We start from the raw sequence: 20,016 nt of genomic DNA, 5'->3' as shown, positions 1-20,016 counted from the left end.
TTGGCGTTCCCGGCTCTGTTTGTGGACCGACGGGAACAGCTGCTGCTGGCTCTGATCAAAGCAGACTGGGGTCTGAGCACCGTCAGTCCCTGTGTTCAGCAGGGCCATTCTGTTTGGGATTATCACACCTGTGGTTCAGGGATTAATCCCAGCAGAGACATGGGAACCAGGAACAAGAGGCTCCCGAGGATGGCTGCACTACCTGAGTGCATGCTGGGAGTTTGGCCCCATGAATTTACTTTTTTATTTAATGATCAGTTGATTGTTCTAAATTAGTTTGGATCTAACTGCTAAAGAACATTTTCAGGTAAACTGCAGCCACATGCTAAGTCTGACACTGAATAAAGTGTTTGTCATAGCCTGTATTTAAAAGATGTAGCCTGTGTGACATCACCGAATGGTTTGTGAGGTTGTGCATTTGAAGGCTGAGCGTTTTGGCTCTCAGCTTTTTGAAACCAGAGGTCTGCAGCGTCTTTGGGTCGGAAAAGTGAAACCAGTGCTTTAGACTTGCAGTGTTTCCAGTGACCAGCAGGGGGCGTTTCTGTCTGATTCTATGGGAGTCTGAAAAAATGTACCTCCTTCTCACCCAGCTTATAACCTCAGATATTTCCTGCTCAGTTATTAATTTTAAGTCTTACTGAATGCCATACAATTTTTATTTTGTAAATTCTGATCATATTGGAGGGGAAAGGGGGAGAAACCAGAGCAAATTAGTGCATGCTAGTTGGTTAACAGCAACTGAAGTTTCAAAATAAAAGCCAGGGGATTGTTTGCAATTGAAGTACTCATGTTGTTGTTCCAGACAGATGAAAAAAAACAAAATAAAATTAAAAGAATGCCAGAGAAACACTACATAAGGATAAAAAGTAAATATAAGCCAGCTTTAATTAATTCAGTGATGCTGGGATGTGTTTTAATTTTAAAGAATGACACAGAAAAAACTCAGACCTACTTGAAAACAATCATTTGTGTCTAAAATGAACTGCATTGAACATATTTCAGGTCTTTCAGTGTCGTGATTCTTCAGTGTGTCGCCTTCCACTCACTGTGGAGATGAAATAATGATCTAAATGAATGGAAATGTTATTGACTGAACACATGAGGTCTTTACTAGTTTGGTATTTGCGAAAGTCTGACCTCCGACCTTTGAGCGTGATTCCAGCGGCGTCATGTGTCCACACGCGATCAGGCCGAGCGGAAAATCCTCTCCTTGTTTGCTTAGCTTGTTCGACTGTTTCCCGCTCTGTTCCCTGTGAGCCCGTCTGTCCAACAGCTTAAAGTCCTGGCTGGCTTCACCCCCCACCCCCACCCAGAAGGTCGGCCGTCTGAACCCATCACACACACACACACACGTATGCAAAAACACACCAAATACCACCAATGCCACTTGTGCAGCAGCACCTTTTCTCTCACATTGTTTCACAAACATGGGCTTAACCCTGCAGGACCCTTAAAGACACACACTTCATTTAAGCAGCCACACAGGCGGCATCTTAAAAACACTCTTCATTTTTCCCAATTTACCTCGCAGCTGCAGACGAGGGACAAATTAAAGGAAAAACTTGAACTTTTAACCCTACAGTGAGGAGATTCGGTGTCTCTTGCAGGGTTTGGGTCCCACATTTGTGTCCTAAGTGGTGTCATCTTTAGTAGATCAACCAAAATGAGCTGAAAATATGATTGATTAATTTGATTTTCCTGTCGTGTCATGACTAAATCAATATGCCCACAGGCTCATAAATACCAATAAAAAAAAAAAAAGTTGAGCCAGAGGAGAACCATAACCTACAATTACTGAACAAATAATCCAATAAACCAGTTTCTTTAACTCACAAAGTGACCGAGCTACTTTATTTTAATGGCTGTTTGGGTTTCTCACACCTGTACCGTGTCCTTTATTTTTGACGCTTCCTCTAAAATATTCTAATGCAAAATGAATCACAGTTTTCAATCATGTTTTTCAAAATAAGCTAAAAATCCCCCACAAATTGTGCTTTCTGTATTCCAGTACGCTCGTATTATTTTAGCATCAAAACACTGATGAACCAGTAACTCCATAATACTTTGATCAACAACAAATTACTTCCATGCTTCAGTTTCAAACTAAATGTGGACAAACATCTGGTTTACAGATGTGGAAGTCTTCAAGATTTTTGTGCAGAAAGACGAAAAAAATATTTAGATTCATGAAATATCTGAAAATTGTGCTAAAAGAGAAGCTTATTTATGTAATAACTACAGAGAAATTACAATAACATCAAAAGACTACAATATTAAAAGAGAGAGAGACGCATATTTCACACAGCTCTGCATTATTCGCACCATTAGCCTCAATCAGTTTAATCAGTTCCTGTAAAATCTATGAAAAGATGCAGACGTTGGTTGATAAATTCATGGTGGGAAACATGTTCATGATTTATAACATCCACAAACAGCAAAAAACATGGACATATCTTCAAGATCAGTTAAATGAAACCAGTGTGGACGTGACTTAAACCTGCTTTCTCTCCACCAGATGGTGATAAGCTTTGGTCATCTTGATCTCTGTAATCTCTTTCCTTCTGATTTTATGGTCTCAGTCGCTTATTTTGGTTCACACTGAAGAAAAAATCAAGTGTTTAGTACTTTGGTCACACAACCGATGACTGAGGGCTGCTTTCTCTACAGCCTGCAGGGCGGAGTCTAAAGGGGGGGAAAAGGTGTCCTTCACCACATTTCTCTTGAAGTCTGAATAAAATAATTTTCAGCTTATAATATAAAACATAAATATACTAAAAAACATTTATTATTGTAAATGAAGCCACCCAGCAGCATAAAAAGTAAGGATGTAAAGGTGCTTTGTTATTTGCAGTCTAGCACTCTCCTCTGCAGGGGCGGATCTAGAGAAATTTTCTTAGGGTGGCATGAGGGTGGCAAAGAAATCAAATGGGGTGGCAAAATCAAGGCTTTTTTTCAAACACATGCAGGTGGTTACATATGGTTAAAATAATTCAAATGCAGTAAGTATACACGTTTTTCATATATATATAGTCTATAACTTAATTATTGTCTGTAGCCCACATAATTACACACTTTAGTTACATAAAACCTGTGAGTTTTGATGTTATGTACTGTATAGCCTGTATAATAAATAAATATGTAGCCCAACAAGTATAAAATCCAGAAAGCTACACAACATGGGGCGGTTCGTTTACAAACACAAGTCTAACTTAAGTTTCACACAGTTTTTTGTTAGAAAACAATCACATTGTTACAGCTTAAACTACACAAAATGTCAGAAATCTGCACTGTCATGAACAAAAATTTAAACCAAATTGTTTCATTTTATTTTTTCCCCCTTGCCTTGTTTGGTATCATTCTTTTCAGCTCAACTGAATTTAGTTGTTTTTTTCACTGACATACTGCATTAGTATTACTGATCTGAAATCACACAAAGAACTTCAAATCCTAGTAGTATTTTTTACTGTAAAAAAAGCCACAGGCATGTTGACTAAATTTTTATAACTTGAAATGCAAATATAAATTGCACATTTTGTAAACATATACAACTATTTATCTAAAAATGCAGCCAATACACCTGCCGTTTTTTTTCATTTTGTACAACCATTTAAAAATATTACTAAAACTAAAATGAGAGAACAATCAGGTGTCGCAATAAGATGCCCCACAAATGGTGTGTGCCAGTAAAAAAAAAGTTTGTGCACCAAAAGACAGGAGAACAGCACAGGGACAGACCTGCAGGCCTCACAACAGGAGGTGCATCACTCCGCTGGTTTTCTACTTAGTGACAGTGTTTACGTTGCAAATGTGCCTTAGTGACATTCATTAGTGCCCTCACTGACACACAAGACAAAACAACGACTACACAACAGAACAACTACACAAGACAACACAACACACTAAGTATACACTCCACACTAAACGTCACAAATCTCCCACATCTAAAAACTCTCTCTCTCTCTCTCTCTCTCTCACTCGCTGGCTCTGTCTCGCTGCCGTTGCCGTCACTCCCAAAACTCTCCCCTCTTCCTAAACAACCAAATAACCAAATCCCACATGTTGACTTTTATTTTTAATTGGTCAACATGGTGCATTTTTCCACTGATAGGAAAGAGGTGGCTTTTTTTCCTTTCTTTACTGTTTTCGCGCTTTCCTTAGAAAACGCTTAAAACACACACACACAAAAACGTGACCACAGTATTTAGAAAAAAGCGTGGCTTATATATATTATCATAACTCTGGATTTACTGGCCTGTAATTAAAATTTAAAAACTTTGAAGTCCGAACTTTCAATGTGGGCTGAAATAGAGACTCAGCGTGGCTGCAGCTTGTTGCTATGTCAGCTTAAAATAGTCATGTGATTTGGAGGTGCAGCGTGTCCGTGGACCACAGAGGGTTAATAACACTCACCTTGCTTCCATTTCCAGAGTGTAACATCCAACCACCTGTGTAAAATCCAAAATTCCCATGGTGTTGTTCAAAATGTGCTCTGGCACAATCATAAGCATCGCTTGCTACTGAAAACAAGAAGGTCCTGCTATGGGCTGAACCATTTGTTAATTGTGGGGGGGGGAACACTATGCAATATATTCAGTTTTAGCATTTATATTCACTGTTGACTGTAACTACGCTCAAACTGTTAATGCTATCTTATTTTAATAAACAACACTGTCATATGCAAAACTGGGGTGGCACTTGGGGTGGCAAGGGATCATTTTAGGGTGGCACTTGCCACCCCATGCCACCCTTCTAGATCCGCCCCTGCTCCTCTGCCATTATTATGGGTTGTAGGGAGAGACCATTAATGTTTACATCTTGCCACGAAGTTATGAGCCAATCACAAGAAGGCTGGGGAGTGTAGTTCATTATCCCATCAGCATATTCTGAATGGATTTCCAAAACTTTACAGGAACCACCTGGGAATATCAGGAAGAACTAAAAAACCTTTGAACTTTAATGGCAAAACTGTAAAATAAGAAACAGAAGCATAAGTAAATTTTTATTCATATAGATAAATATCACAAAGTGCTTCACAATCATAGTGCTAAAAAACAAACAAGTTTAAAAGGAGTTTTCAGCTGCTTTTCAAAACAGATCACTCCCAGCACCCTCCTCTGTCACCAGTCCTCCTTCACTACATCCATGAATCTCTGAGGTCTTCCTCTGTTCCTTCTTCTTCACGTTTCGTGCGCTCTGTCTATTTGGATGGTCGAGCCCAAACATTTAAACTCATCCACCTTCACAATCTCTACTCCTTTCATCTTCTGCCCGCAGCAGGAGTATTATTATCCACCTCGAGGTTTTTAACCCACATGTGTGCGCAATTGTTCCTTTTCTGAAATCCTGAAGTAACTACCCAACACGAAAAGGATGAAACCACACAGGGAACCTGATCCTAGGTGTGATCTTTTGGTTTCATTTTTCTGATTCATGAAACTCAGTCTGTGTTTTCCCATCCAGGCCAGACTGAAACTGGATAAGCAGCATTTTCAAAAGTCTCTGATTTAGGCTTGCAATAAGACTGGAGTAGTGTGGCATAAATACACTTATAAATACATCAAAAGTCACACAAACTTTGGTGTACTTTGAAACTCCTAGACCAGCTGAAGTCGTCCACCACCAAAACCAAGCCCTGAAAAAGGAACAGAAAAAAAATTAACAGATTTTTCTATCTTCAGATGGACAAAATACACAGATTAATCTATTTTAATACCTGTATTCAAAATGTAAAAGCATTAATATGTTGCTGCGTCACATACACAAGAGACAGAAACACATACACGTCCTTTAAACTATATATAAACCTGAAAAAAGCTTCTTCTATTGATCAAACTCACATCATGTGTGAACTACAGCTGCATCAGAGCTGTTAGAAGAACCGCAGCAGCCACTATGAGACCTGCAGACCAGCCAGGTAAACTCCATACTGCTGCACCTGGAGAAGCAGAAAGACACAGTCTGTATCCACAAAGCTCTTCCTGTTTCCTGTTTTCTAACTCACCATGTTGAAAACAGGACAAAGACCTGAGTAACAAAATGTGGGATAAAAAGTGACATTTAGTGTAGCAAATTAACCTCTGTAATTACACGGATTAATATACAGACCACACAGGCTGGTTTGTGCTGTTTAAAGCACAGCTAACTCTAAACTGTGTTTGAAAATGTCTGACTATGAATAAAGAATTCAAAGTGATATTTTATAATTGCAGTACACAGTCTGTCCAGCAGAGGTCAGCACCTCCACATGTCTGGGACTGTATCCACATTATTATTGATCACAATTAATCATTGAAAAACCATCTCAAAGCTTTTTGTTTGTGCAGATGAGGAAACATTTGATTTCAGTTGGAGTCTGCTTTGAACACATGGTTTATTTTCATTTTTTTTTTTAATTTCCTCATTCCAACTTAACTGTATTTTCGACTTTTATCCTACCTTTGCTTAAAGTATAGGTGGTGTTCAGAGTCGTATTTGAAGTGGGGTTGTGGCACAGACAGGTAATGGCTCGGTAAGGACCTGCAGGGATGTGGAGAGTGCTGCTGGAGGTGTACAGATAGTTTTCAGGGTCCTGCTCTGTCTTAGTGTGGACATACTTCGAGTCAACTAAGGATTCAGAGTGGTTGTAGTGGATGGTCCAGTGTATCTCAGGAGCTGGAAATACATCGCGCAGCGTACACACTGAAGTCATCGTTTTAGTGTTTACAGCCAGCTTGAGGTCCTTGTAAGGCACTGAGGAGAGAGGGGAAGAACGTTAAAGTCAATTTATAAAAGTCCCTTTCATCTTTTAGATTGCTTGTTCGGTTTCGAGTGAGAGTTAGATTAATCAAACTGATACCATCCTTCTACCTACTGAGGTTTTGCAGACACGTGATGACATTAACTTGTCTGACATCGAGACTGGTCATGAGGAGAAATGAATAATTCCTGACTGGTTGATAGTAGTTGCTGGGAAAATGACTGCTAAAGTCACGCAGGCCTACCGACCAATCAGTGACCTGAATTTTTCCCTAACAACCCATCTGTTGCTAGAGAAAAGCATTTATTCCCCAACCAGCTGCCAAAACCCTTTGTGATCGACTATAGTTTGCACAGCTAACAATATCCAACAACGACCATTTCTAAATTTACATAATGAACTTCACTCACTGGGCCCATGTCCTCATTTGAGGTTTGACAGCGTTTTAATAGATAAAAGTGAATGGCTTGGACATGAATTGAGCTGCGGTTTGGGGAAGGCCTCGTAGGGGACTGGCGGCGACTCTAAATGTACTAAATAGAAGTGAAGAAGTTAAAGAATTAAAATGGGGAGAGAGGGTGGGGCGCGTAAATGAGAAGGAACAGCTTGTAGAACTGGGGGAACATATATAGATGAGAACTGGAAGGAGCATGTTTGGAGGCGTGGTCCCGCACCTGAAATTCAGATATCTTATCTCCAATTATTTAAATCTGTGAGACACTAACCAGGACCTAGTTATCTTAGTTTAAAATACAAACTAGAACAGCTAAAATAACAATACAAGTTAATTATTTTTTATTCATCTTTAAAGCTAAAAATATCTACCAACTAGCACCAGTAAAAAAAAATTTCATTAATCTTTAAAGCTATCAGCTATCCTGGTTCTATCCAAAACCTATAAATATCTTTTAAAGAACACTATTAAATAATGACTTTCATTAATCTATAAGGTAACAGCTAATATAGCTCTGTGAAAAAACAATATTTATTAACTAGCACCACTTTCATTAATCTTTAAAACTAGCTAGCTGTTAACTAGCTTAGCTTAGATAACAGGGTTGAAACAGCTAGCCTTTTCCTGGTCATGGCTAATAATATCCATCCACTAATACCTTTAAATCTATAGAAGTAATTTCTTCTGATCGTTAAAGCTAACCATAAACCCAGTTTTATCCAAAGCTAACAGTTAGCCTGTTGTAATCCACAGCTAATAATATATGTCAAAATCAGCTAAATCTCTAATAGTTTTTCTTTATTTGATATCTTTAGCTAGCAGGTAGTTAGCCAAATGTAGCCTAAAAAGACCCCGCAAAATTAGTTCGAAGGTTTATGTTAAGCTAAATTAACCTTAGAGAATCCCAACTGTAAGGTCACTTTTACTTCATGACCAGGGCTGGGTCAGATAACTTTTACACACAGTGAGTTAAAATAAATTACATGGGAATTTGCGTCATTAGTTACGCAATCCATTATGATTTAAAATCATGTGCTCTAACTAAAGTGAAATTCACAAAAGAAAAGAGTTCACATATCTTCTCTTTTCTCTTTAATCCCGAACCACTTCTGCATATTTAGTGTGAACTTTGAGTGTTAACTCAAAAAAGCCTTTTTCATAAATTTCGCTGGTATACTCACTTCTTCATAAAACATAAACATCAGCAAAGCCAACTTCCTCTCTTACCTGTTACATACAAATTTACATGGCAAACTTTTGAGTTCTGCATCACTGTCTTCGAACCATTAAAAACTGCAGCGTAAGCTTCAAATATCCTCCCATTATCTCCAAGAGTCAAATTCTTGACTAGGACTGAAATATTTCCTTTCGTCATGTCCTGGGTGAAGGCCGAGACCCTGTTCAGATAAGGGTCGTTTACATGGTTGAACATTGTCTCTCCTTTATTGAAAGAGTACAAAACATCCTTCCTTTCATCCTGCCAGTAAAAGCGAAGATTTTTCAAGTCTGTTTTAACTGGCACGCTACATTCCAGGAGTGCTGAGTCCATGATGGTCGAGTTGACATTGTACACAAATATGGCTTCAGACACTAAAATGTAAAAAAAAAAAAAGTACAGCAGTTAATGAGTCTCAAACACCGGTATTGGACTTTTCAATGATGCAACAAAAAGCCATATTTAACATGAGTTTCAGACCTAAACCGGTTAAATCCCACAGAAACCAGTTGACTTTGTTTCTTTAATGTAAACACACAGGCTTTGCATAAAAATATAGAAAGCTTACCAAATAGGAAAGCAGAAAAAAGTCCAAGGAGAACAGCCATTTTTGTGAGGATGTTTCCTATAAACCGAGTTGACAACACTGATTTTAGACACATGGTGCCCAGGCATGGTGCATCTTCCGCTTCCTCTTATGAGATGCGGTAGACGTCATCGGGACTTCCCCTAAATTCGGTTTGATGACCATTTTAAAGTAATGACGCGTATCTCTAACAGTTCTTTGCTATTTGTGATTCAAAGGAAGATGGCTGACTTATTAATAGTTACGCAGGTTTTGCAATGCGTATTATGTGTAATGGAGAATGTGACATCTGTAAGGTTAAAGGTCAAATGGTCACAAAGACAATTAAATGGAGGTGTGAGGTTAGACAAAAACGTTTGACAGGTCTTCATAAACTGCACAACTTTGCACGATTTCCCGTCATCTCTTTCATCCTTTGCACATTTTGGTGTTATCATGAGGTGCATCATCGTGTCTTCCACCCACCGTGTGATCACTGATCTTCGTTCTGTATAGTTTTTCTTGGGATAGCTGACTGACAAGCTGTTTCATGGCCAGATGAAGCCTATTACCTTATTACCTCTGCCCAATCATACCAGCATCATTTCCTAAATATTTCCAATAAAAATAAGGCAGTAGAATTTTAAAGACATAAATTTAAAGATAATAAACATTTTATGAAAGTTTGACCCTAGTTGACCTTTAGAGGAAGATACTTAGAATCCCGATATATCATCCCCTACATGCCTATATGCTGTCAATACAGACAAAGGCAGGAAGAATCATAGGTTTAAGTCTACAGAGCACTTTGACATTAAGATTAATCTGCTGACTTTCAAGACCTCAGTAGATGTAGGCCAAATTTTAATGGACTGTTAACATCACCACACTCTACACCAGCGGTCCACAACCCCCGGGCCACGGACTGGTGCCGGGCTGCGAGAGTTGAGGCTCGGGTGTGAAATTCATGGTTTTCAGGGTTTTTATCATTAACTCGGTTTCCCTGGGTCTTTTCCCGTGTTGTAGTTGTGTCTTATTTTGAAAGAAATATTTACGCATTACCATAGTGACCAGAGAGCATTAAGGGGCAAAGAGGAGGATGTTACTCTCAATGTTGCTGGCGCATTTCCGCTGGACGCTGCTAATAAAGTTACACAATTATACAGTGAATTCGCGTTTATTATTATATTTACAAAATACCACAGTTTTTGTCTTGGTCATATCATTTTATTTTGTTGTATTTATCCGTGACACCTTAAAGGCCGGTCTGTGAAAATATTGTCTGACATTAAACCGGTCTGTGGTGCAAAAAAGGTTGGGGACCGCTGCTCTACACCCCTGCAAAGTTTTGTCAGAATTGATTCAAAACTTTTCAAGCTATTGTGTTTACAGACAGAATAACATCTATCCAAGACCTATTAGTAGTAAAGCCTTTGGAAAGAGGAATGTTTTAATGGTCTACTGATACTTTTAACCTATAAAGGCAGCTTATGCCCACATAGCAAGCAGGTTTGGCCCGGATCCAGTATCAAGCCGGTACTGCTGGCTGACTTCTGGCATGATAAGACGTATGTCATCCAGATATGGGCTAGGCCTGGCATAGATGGCACTGTCTATGCGATGGCGTGCCATATCTGGCCCGATTGTGGTTTGGTGTATGTGGCCCAGGCCCATAGAAAACAGGTCTTCCCTGGATCCAGCATCAAGCTGGCACTTCTGACTGACCAATGTCATGGCAGGGTGTATGTCAACCAGATGTTGGCCAGGTCTGGCAATGAGGGCACTATTTATGTTCCGATTTTCATATTTTAGTTAGAAGACCCAAATGCCATGTTGCAATACTATAATGCTATGGTAGCCAATGTTTCAAATGCAGGTTTGACAGGTTTGTGAGTGTACACTTTATCCAAAACCTAGTGACGGTTTACTCATCCTTGCCAGTGGGTGGCTGTAGCTTAGGAGGTAGAGCAGGTCACCTACTGATCGGAAGGTTAGTGGGTGTAAGGGAGAGCAGTGTTTCATAACTTAAGAGATCAATCTCAGTTCGCCAAATTCGGAACACATTTTAATTACCACCAAATCACTTTCACTTTCTACAATAATGAGTTAACACACCTTTCGGTTTTGTTTTGAGAAAACATTGTGCATGTTTGAGGTACATTTTTTAATTTCTAAAAAAAGAAAAACAATTCAGTGGGCTACATGCTGAACTTGGAGGATAGAAACAGATTAGCAATCTGATACCAATCCCAGCGTTGGTATGGATCGTCTCTACAGGTGAGCATCAGTATCAAGTGGCATTGTTCAGTTTTACCCAACAGGACTTAACGATTGCTGCAATTTTTTTTCAGGAACTAAAAATCCAAATCATATTTACAACCAACTGTGTCACAGCTGTTACTCATAGAAAGTTTAGAGAAATGTTTTACAGACAAAACAAAGACCGAGATGAGTCAGTTGCATTTCTCAGATTTCCTGTAAATTAATAGTAAACAGAGGCCGGTTCAGGAGGGTCACATTACTTATGCTGAAGTACGGAATTTTTTTTCAGCCCTTTTACTGGCAATAAAACTAATTTCATGTGGAGTTTCTGATCTCTCCTGCAAGGATTTTCCCCGCTCGCCAGCTTTTTCTTGTTGTAAAAACTAACCACACACTCAAAACTTTCATATTGTTACAGAGAAGTGCTCCACACTGAAGGTCCAGCCTGTCAAACAGGAAGTGGGAAGTTGTATTTATAATGCGGGGGTTTTGCAGGGTTTCATTGGGACACCCTGTTTTCAGTTTAAAAATAAAAACACAAGAAAGCAAATTTTCTGCTTAAAGTTTAAATTGAAAGACTAAACACATTTAACACCTTTAAAAAACAAATCAGTTCAATCGCTTCTTTCAAAAAGAGCCATATGCATTATTAAGTCACACTTTATTAAGCTGAATTAAATTAAGTTCAAAGATAAAGAACACGTATGCTTATTGTCATTGTTAGCCAATGAGCAAGCAGTCACATCGTCCCTTTGATTCAGACAAAAACTTTCAGCTCGAGTCTTCAAAACTTCACCAGCTCAGCACTCCTGTTTCCCCTGCTGAGTTTCTCTGCACTCCCTCCAGCTTTGGTTTCTCCCGGGAAACTACCGCAAAGTGTGCGAGCTTCAGATTTTACTCTACAGATAGTAGTTTTTGTGTTTTTCCGAAAGCTCTTTTAAAACTTCACTACAGTACAGCTTATTCTCTGCCCCCTCTGTTTATTCAGGCGCTTACATCATTCATTTTTAAAAGCAGAAATCTGTCAATGCTGGAGCACGATGGGGCTCACTCTGCACACTAATAAGCATGCTCTTCCTCGTTAGTCAACTTAGTTTTTAAATACTCTGATGATTCTGCTGTGTCAGATGCTTGTTTAATTCCTAAAGAGCCAAACTATCAGTGAGAAGTTTGAATTTTAAACGGATTAAAATGCGATGAGGCTACACAGGAGGGACTGCAGATTCACCCAGAGTCTCCATTTTTATGTTTCTACACTGGCCTGTACACGTTGTCACATCTTTTTGTTCATAAAACAGTTCACACACAAGTTCACCCCACGTGCATTGACTTTAGGAAACACAGACGTGCCTTTTTCCACCAACTTTCACACAAAAAGTGTTCATCAGAGACCTGATTTAGACTTCTGCAATCTTTGCAGAGTCAATAATGTAGCCTATGTTAGCAGCTGATGCCGTTGGTGGCATTTATGGTGAGGTCGTGCCCCTGTGTTTTATTTGACAGCTGATACAATCAAAATGCCAGGTATTTTTTCCCCTCTCTAGGTTCTCACTCTTATATTTGTCCCTCTAGTTTTTTCACTTCTTTGCTCATTCTGAAGGTTTCAGCAATCTCCCACCATGAATTTGCAGACTTTTGTGTGTACTTATATTGACACTATGATTATTTTTCCTTATACTGACACAATGATTTTATTCTGACGGCTAAATTCAAGAACTGCCCCGAAAACATAGCTGGAAACGCACAGGAGGGGTGATGGTACTCAACAGACCAATCAGAAGGGGCGTGAGCTTTGTCGACATGCCATTTAGTCAGAGTCGGGTTAGTCGGGTTTCAGAGGCGTTTGTGGTTATGATGTAGAATTCCACTGAGTCATAAATCTCCAGTAAGGGTGAACGGGCGTTTAGACGACGTCTAAAAGGTGCAACACTGGAAAATCTGAGGCTATAAAACAAATCGGAAATCTGTGGTTGGTTTTAATATAAACTTTTAATTTTATTTGGGAAAATATTTAATAAATTCACAGATGCGCTGCGATCAAAATGACCTCAGTTATCAGAGATCTGATGAATACACGGCAGTTAAAGTGTATTCATAACACACACACACACACACACACACACACAGGAAAAAAAAGAAAAGAAACACCATTCAGAATTTGAGAAGTAAATGGTGGCAGGTATCCTCAACAAAGGTGACGCCCCTTTGGTTACGACCCTCTTTTATATACAGTCTGTGGCTGAAATGTGAAGCGATAAGAGGTGAGTTACCTTCCCGCCTGCTTTTCTTCCATATTTACATTTACTGTTGAAGAATTTTAGTTCACATATTAATAGACGAAGCAAAAAATCTAAACGCAGCCTCATGTGTTGTACACGCGCAGCCGCAGCTCGTCTTAAGCCTTCAGCGGTGTCCATCACACAAACATGTCCCATCGATTTCTGAACACAGAACGATTCAGTTCATGATCCTGACATTCGTTTCTCTGCTCTCAGAGTCCACAACAACATTCAGGACTTTCACTCAGCCTCCTCCTCAGAGTCCTCCTCGCTTCCCTCTTCCTCCTCCTCCTCGTCACTCCCTTCTTCTTCTTCCTCTTCCTCCTCCTCTTCTTCCTCCTCAGAGTCCTCCTCTTTGTCTACAGCTGGCATCTTGATGATGATCTCATCATCAGCATCATTTTCCGCCGCTGTGGACTTCCTTCTCTCGAGGAAAGAGGGTGTGCAGACAGGTGTGCTGTCCTAAGGAAGAGCAAAGATTACACTGACTCACTGCTCCATCTTGCGGTAAAAACCAGTACTGCATGAAAGTACAGCATGATGGTCAGGCATCAAATTCAACACATTTCTTCAGACTCTCTGGACGATATCAATCCTTTTTTGCAGATTTTGTTGTTGAACGCATGTATTTTAAGTAAAAGGCTTAAATGTTGGTACATGGGTTTTATCACGCTGACACTATCAGACACGCGCGATAAGCTTAACGCACCGCAGTTCTTTAGGCGCAGTTATCTGACCCCAGACCACTGAGAGACCCGGGGTCATTTTCAGTCTGCGCCCGACATAAAACCAAACACAATAACCAGACTTACGTCAGTGCACGAAGACACGTTGCCAGCATCGGATGACGACTTCTTCTTAGGAACCTGAGCCGCCTGAAGAGCACAGAGAGCAGTGAAGTTTGTGAGACCTCGAAAAGAACAATCTCAAAACAAAAAAAGATATTCCCGTTTTTGTGACCAAGTAAGTAAGTAAGTAAACTTTATTTATTAAGCGCTTTTCACAGACAGTCAAAGCGCTGTACACAAATATTAAAATAAACAATAAAATCAATAGACATTATACACAATGTAAAAGATCAAATATAAATAATGTAAAAAAATATATATATAAAATACATAGATCAACAAAAGGCTTGTTTGAACAGAAAAGTTTTTAACTGTTTTTTAAAAGAATCCACAGAGTCAACCAAGCCGAGTTGACACCGATCTAACAGTCTAACGGTCCTGGACTGCACACAGTATCTGAGGCCTGAGGTTAAAGAGAATCTGCTTTGACTTTCTGGACTGTTGCTCAGACAGAATAAAGAGTATGAAGACACTGATCATAGTTTTCACTGTTTATTGTGCAGGGTTTCTACTGCAAGTCCCAGCAGCCCGCAGGCTTAAATCGCAGCACATCACAGGATTTCATATTTTGAAAGCCTTTTTTCTAAAGCTACAAACAACCATGAGTTTAGTTTGTGGCATTTATATTTGAAGTGGGGAGATTCCTGCAGGGAATGACTCGTAAGAAAGCATGAGGGTAAAAGTGTGCATGGCTTCATTAAATAATCTAAAGTTTCTGTAAATAACCAGATGATTTTCAGGGGGACAGGTGGGAACGTTTTTCCAGATTCAGTTGAATTTATATGGAATCAGCAATATTCCAAATTGCTGTTATCAGCCTGTAATTCTCTGAAAATCCTTTTTTGTAAAAACTGAAGCTTCTGAACAGATCACAGCTGCACGCTGTTTGGAATTTAGTTGCAAGAAATCCATTAATTAAATCAGACGCCTTTAAATATGCTGCCATGTCACGGCACACTTCCAATTTTTAAAACCTAAACCCGTTTAAAGTTTCCGCTCCAGCGTGTAAACACTTACGAATCCGGGGAATTCGTACTCGATGCCGTATGCGGCGATCCTCTTTCGGAGCCTTGACTCTTTGCGCAGCAGCTTGCCGGTCATTTTTGCAATTTCCTCCTCCGTGTGCTTCTTGTTGTAACGCGTTACTGCGGGATACGTCGGCTTTTTGAACCCTCGCTCCGAGCCAACAAACAGCTTCTCGTGCACCTTCTCGGGAGGAAACACCTGACCTGGGAGAAAACATTTTTTTTTATAAATTTAAATAAACATCAGCTAGGAACTACGACCTTTACAGGAAAACTTCCTGTGAATCAGGATCTAAAAGGTGAACTCTGACTTACATTTGATAAGTCTCTCTCCCATCAGGTAATTATTCATCGTCTCTGCAACAATCTTCGCCACTTCATCGCAGTCAAACTCGATGAAAGCGTAACCTTTGCTGTTACCAGTCTGCAAACAAACAGAGAGAGGAATAAAGTGACAGTCACAGATTCTGCCCTCCAGATGTTTTCATTCCCTCCAGTGTTTGTTGGCACATGGGTTTTATCACTCTGATAACAGGCAGAGCAGGTGATAAGCTTAATGTACCAGAGTACTCTAGGCTCAGTTATCTGACCTCAGACGACTTTTACATCTGAGATCATTTTCAGTCTCAGCCAAAACTCCAGATTTTAAGAAGTGGAGCTTCAAACAGGCTCCTGCCTGGACTTCTTAAACCAAAATAAAGGAATCTAAATGTTTGCAGAGAGTGTGCTGGTTTCAAGAATGGCGATCAAGAAGTTCCTCAACTGCTCCTGCTGAACACGGAGCTGTTGGGAGTCAGTTTTATTACTTTGTTACTGCTTTCAGGAGACAAATCCATGCAACTTTTTACCAAGTTATAGTTCAAAGGTCATTTTTTGCTTTGATGCAACATGTGGGCTCCTTTTCTGGTGAGTTATACCCAAGATTTTTATCTGGAAGTTTCTGTTCTGGCTATGAGGCCTCAAACCACACAGTCTAAAATCAGCCTCTCAGTGACTCTAAAGTTTTATCCAAAAAAAAAAAAAAAAAAAAAAAAAAAAAAAAGACTCCAAGTGAAGTTTGAAGGAAGTGATACATCACTGCAGGAGCTGTGAAAGTTTTACAGATGCAGTTGAAGATTCTGATTGCGCCTCACACATTCACACGTTTGTTTCCACATGTTCAGGGTTACCTTCTTACTGCGGGACAGCCGCAGCCGCAGGATCTTCCCAAACTGACCGAAGTAAGATTTGAGCTGAGGCTCCACCAGGTTTCGGGGCAAGTGGCTGACGTAAATCACTCCTGGGGTCAGGCGGTTCGCCTGTGATGGGGAAAAGACAGATCACGACATTACACAGAGAACTGGGCCTTCACCTGTGATCAGATTGTAATACGATATAATGCACAGACTAAATTACGAAAAACAAAATGCGATACTATAAAGATTTATTTTTCCCAGACCGGCTTTTAAAAAGTCTACAAAATAAAAGTACAAAATAAATACAATTTATATATATTAAACATACAGATGTTCACCTCATTTACAGATTTTCTTGTTTAAATATCAGTTTACATTCAGTTTGGTCACATTTCTTTGGGGCCAGTTCTCTCCATTTCTTTACTATAATAAAATTAATCTTTCTCTCAGTCCGTAAACTTAATAATTTGAGACAGGATGTCATTTTTTCTTCTTTTTTTTTTAAAAAAACGGGCCTGCCTTACATCTGTAAACCTGAGTAAATATGCTGCACGTGGGCCGACTGACAGAGTAACGACCACGAGCCTATAAAGGTTTGACGGCACCTGAACCTGAGTTAAACACAGACTACAGAGAGAGACATCAGCAGTCTGAGAGTAAAGTCAGCGACAGTAAACAGGAGGAAAATAACTGCAGACTATCGGGTCTCCTTCAGGGCCACATGTTTCACCCACCTTGCCTGATTTCTTCTTCTTCACCTCCTGAACCTTCTTCCTGAACTCGGACTCCTGTGCAGGATTCAGCGCCAGCAGCTCTTTGGCCGCAGCAGGAGCCGCTTCGGCGCCACTTTCACTCATTTTTCGCTGCTGGAAGCTACAAACGCCACATAAACTGAGACAAACACTCACTTAGCCGTCCAAAAACCACGATGCTGCTGCTGATAATGACCCACATCCGGCTGCACATGCGCTGAACACCAACGAGTGACGGAGAAACGCGTCACGTCTGCAGCTCCGCGCTCTGTGCAGCGACACCTACAGGCGCGGAGGTGAGTTTGTTAGTCGGTTTCGTCTACATTAACTATTTTCACGCTCAAAAAAGAAAGAGAAAAAAAACTCAGTAAAAATGAAGCAATGTTTTAATTAAAGGAAAGTGAAATTAAAAAAAACAAAGGTTTATTTATTATTATTGTTCCTCTTTAAGAATATTTAACCCTCTACTGCATGACTTTTTAATTTTTTGGGAAAAAAATATTTCTCCCTATTTTGGGGGAGCTTTAGGGTCCCTAATAATATATCAATCATAAAATTTGACACCCTGCCCCCCCCCCAAACAGATATTGGTTTGTTGCTTCAAGTTCAAGGCAACACTGTGTGACAAGGGTAGTCAAACACCAAGTTATTCTATAATAAGTTTTATTAGTACAACAAGGATGAACAAATAAATAAACAACAAAAAAACAATGTAAACATTTCACAGAACAATAAAACACCAAAATACATCCAACATTTGACCCTAACCCCATGCACACACACACACACATGTTGTATTTCCATCACTTTTGGGGACATTACATTAACTTACATTCATTTCCTGGAGACTTATCCTGACCCTACCCATCACAAGTCCCTGCCTGAACCTTACCCTAACCCTGACTCAAGCCTTCACCCTAAAATTGAATGATTTACCTTGCTATTTGTCCCCATAAAGTAGGCAAGACCTCACAATGTGAGTGTGTAAACAAATTTGTGTCCACACAACAATAAGTAATACACGACCACACACACACACACACTAACACACACACAGACACAGTTACTTTACCAACTGACCCCTGAGCTCCTAAGTGTCTCTCAAACCTGATTCAGGGATCCACTCCTCTACTTCACTGTCACTCCCTGAAAGCTCACTGTCCTCACTTTCTGAGGACAGAAAGTGCTCATTCCCTTGGTTTCCTTCCATAAATGGTTTTTACATCCATGTCTTGTAATTATAAGAAGATTGTAAAGTAAAAAACATTGACTATGATCATATAAATGCACACAAACACATCTCTACACACATATTCAAATGCATTATATTGCCTGAAAAAAAATAGGCTAACTGCACAGTGTTGCCTTGAGGCAACGAAGGGAAAGAGGGAAAATTTTCCTGGTATATTTGTATACCAATCAACTACATTTAATTTGACCATATTCATTTAAATTCAACATTTTACTTTGTATTTATTTAACAAAAAAAATGGAAAACTTTGCAAGTAATTGGATTAAAGTCAGAATTTTCAGCTAAATCTTTTTTTTTTTAGTGTATTCTTCTTCTTCTTCTTCTTCTTCTTCTTCTTCTTACAGGGGCGATCGTGGCTCAAGAGTTGGCAGTTCGTCTTGTAATCGGAAGGTTGCCAGTTCGAGCCCCGGCTCCGACAGTCTCGGTCGTTGTGTCCTTGTGCAAGACACTTCACCCGTTGCCTACTGGTGGTGGTGCCCGGTGGCGCCAGTGTCTGGCAGCCTCGCCTCTGTCAGTGCGCCCCAGGGCAGCTGTGGCTACAATGTAGCTTGCCATCACCTGTGTGTGAATGACTGAATGTAGTGTAAAGCGCTTACAAATACATGTTGATTTCCCCCAAATATAGCTGATACTACTACTAATGATGATGATAATTATCATCAAAATTTTCTCATAATAATAATAATAATTATTATTATTATCATTATTATTATTATTATCATTATTATTATTATAGCTGATACTACTACTACTACTAATGATGATGATAATTATTAGTAGTAGTAGTATAAGCTATATTTGGGGGGAAATCAACATCACATTTTCTTATATGATTATCACTTCTTATGTCTCACCTGGCTGTATGCATCTTTACCTCTAAAGTTTGAGAACCACTACATTTCTATTCATAAGAAACATCTCATAACAATTTTAATTATGATAAAAATTCCTGCTTCAAACACCAATCCTAAGAATGGAAATAATAAAAATGTGTAAAACTGAAAAAAGTAATTGTGTAAGCATCATATTTTATTTTATAAGGTTTCATACATTTTGGTGCAAAGTCTTAAATTACAAAAAAGATAAATATTTCAAGGAAAGAAAAACACATTTGTGCAAAAACTGAAAATTTGAATAAATTTGAAAACAAATGCAATAAATAAATAAATACATAAAAATGAAATATATTGAAATGAAAATGAAAGAAAACTTAAAACTGTGGAGAATAAAAGCAAAAATACAAAACTCTGAACTAAAAATATATAAAAGTCAAATTTTAAACAACAAACAAAAATAAACACATATAAAAGTTTTCACATTTAGAAAAAAAAATGGCCATTTTAGGATTAAAGTTGAAATTTCGACATTAAATTTAATTAGTATTTTGAGAAAAAAAAAGTCTAAATGTGGAGATTGTGGTTGTTGTTTCAAACCAAAGGACTGCCATGGCTC

At 39.1% G+C, this 20,016-nt stretch overlaps 2 protein-coding genes and 2 non-coding genes across 5 annotated transcripts; all 4 read right to left on the bottom strand.

Annotated features, from left to right (window-relative positions):
* Positions 1-4,986: 4,986 nt before the first annotated feature.
* Positions 4,987-9,914, bottom strand: LOC100708452 (CD276 antigen homolog). 2 transcript variants are annotated; one of them, XM_025903940.1, is made up of 5 exons: positions 8,975-9,914; positions 8,418-8,780; positions 6,436-6,729; positions 5,805-5,935; positions 4,987-5,632 (listed from the first exon to the last, which is right to left on the bottom strand). In XM_025903940.1, exons 1-4 carry the CDS (start codon positions 9,066-9,068, stop codon positions 5,850-5,852), a joined length of 837 nt encoding a protein of 278 aa, XP_025759725.1. In that variant the 5' UTR covers positions 9,069-9,914; the 3' UTR covers positions 4,987-5,632; positions 5,805-5,849. The 2 variants fall into 2 exon arrangements, with proteins under 2 accessions (XP_025759725.1, XP_003451945.2); XM_003451897.5 differs by having other exon boundaries at positions 5,838-5,935; positions 8,975-9,913.
* A 1,560-nt stretch (positions 9,915-11,474) lies between these two features.
* On the bottom strand, positions 11,475-17,533 carry nifk (nucleolar protein interacting with the FHA domain of MKI67). The gene is made up of 6 exons (XM_013275526.3): positions 17,295-17,533; positions 16,555-16,683; positions 15,701-15,809; positions 15,378-15,589; positions 14,325-14,387; positions 11,475-13,974 (listed from the first exon to the last, which is right to left on the bottom strand). Exons 1-6 carry the CDS (start codon positions 17,415-17,417, stop codon positions 13,753-13,755), a joined length of 858 nt encoding a protein of 285 aa, XP_013130980.1. The 5' UTR covers positions 17,418-17,533; the 3' UTR covers positions 11,475-13,752.
* LOC112844253 (small nucleolar RNA ACA64) lies at positions 14,158-14,288 on the bottom strand. The gene has a single exon (XR_003216998.1). It is a non-coding gene; the product is annotated as a small nucleolar RNA ACA64 (small nucleolar RNA).
* Positions 15,884-16,014, bottom strand: LOC112844250 (small nucleolar RNA ACA64). Its single transcript, XR_003216996.1, has one exon. It is a non-coding gene; the product is annotated as a small nucleolar RNA ACA64 (small nucleolar RNA).
* Positions 17,534-20,016: the final 2,483 nt, after the last annotated feature.

Source organism: Oreochromis niloticus, linkage group LG16 (genome assembly GCF_001858045.2).
Source record: "Oreochromis niloticus isolate F11D_XX linkage group LG16, O_niloticus_UMD_NMBU, whole genome shotgun sequence".
In the NCBI taxonomy this organism is placed as follows: Eukaryota; Metazoa; Chordata; class Actinopteri; order Cichliformes; family Cichlidae; genus Oreochromis; species Oreochromis niloticus.
The sequence above is the reverse complement of the archived record's forward strand: the minus strand, read 5'-3'. Positions and strand labels throughout refer to the sequence as shown.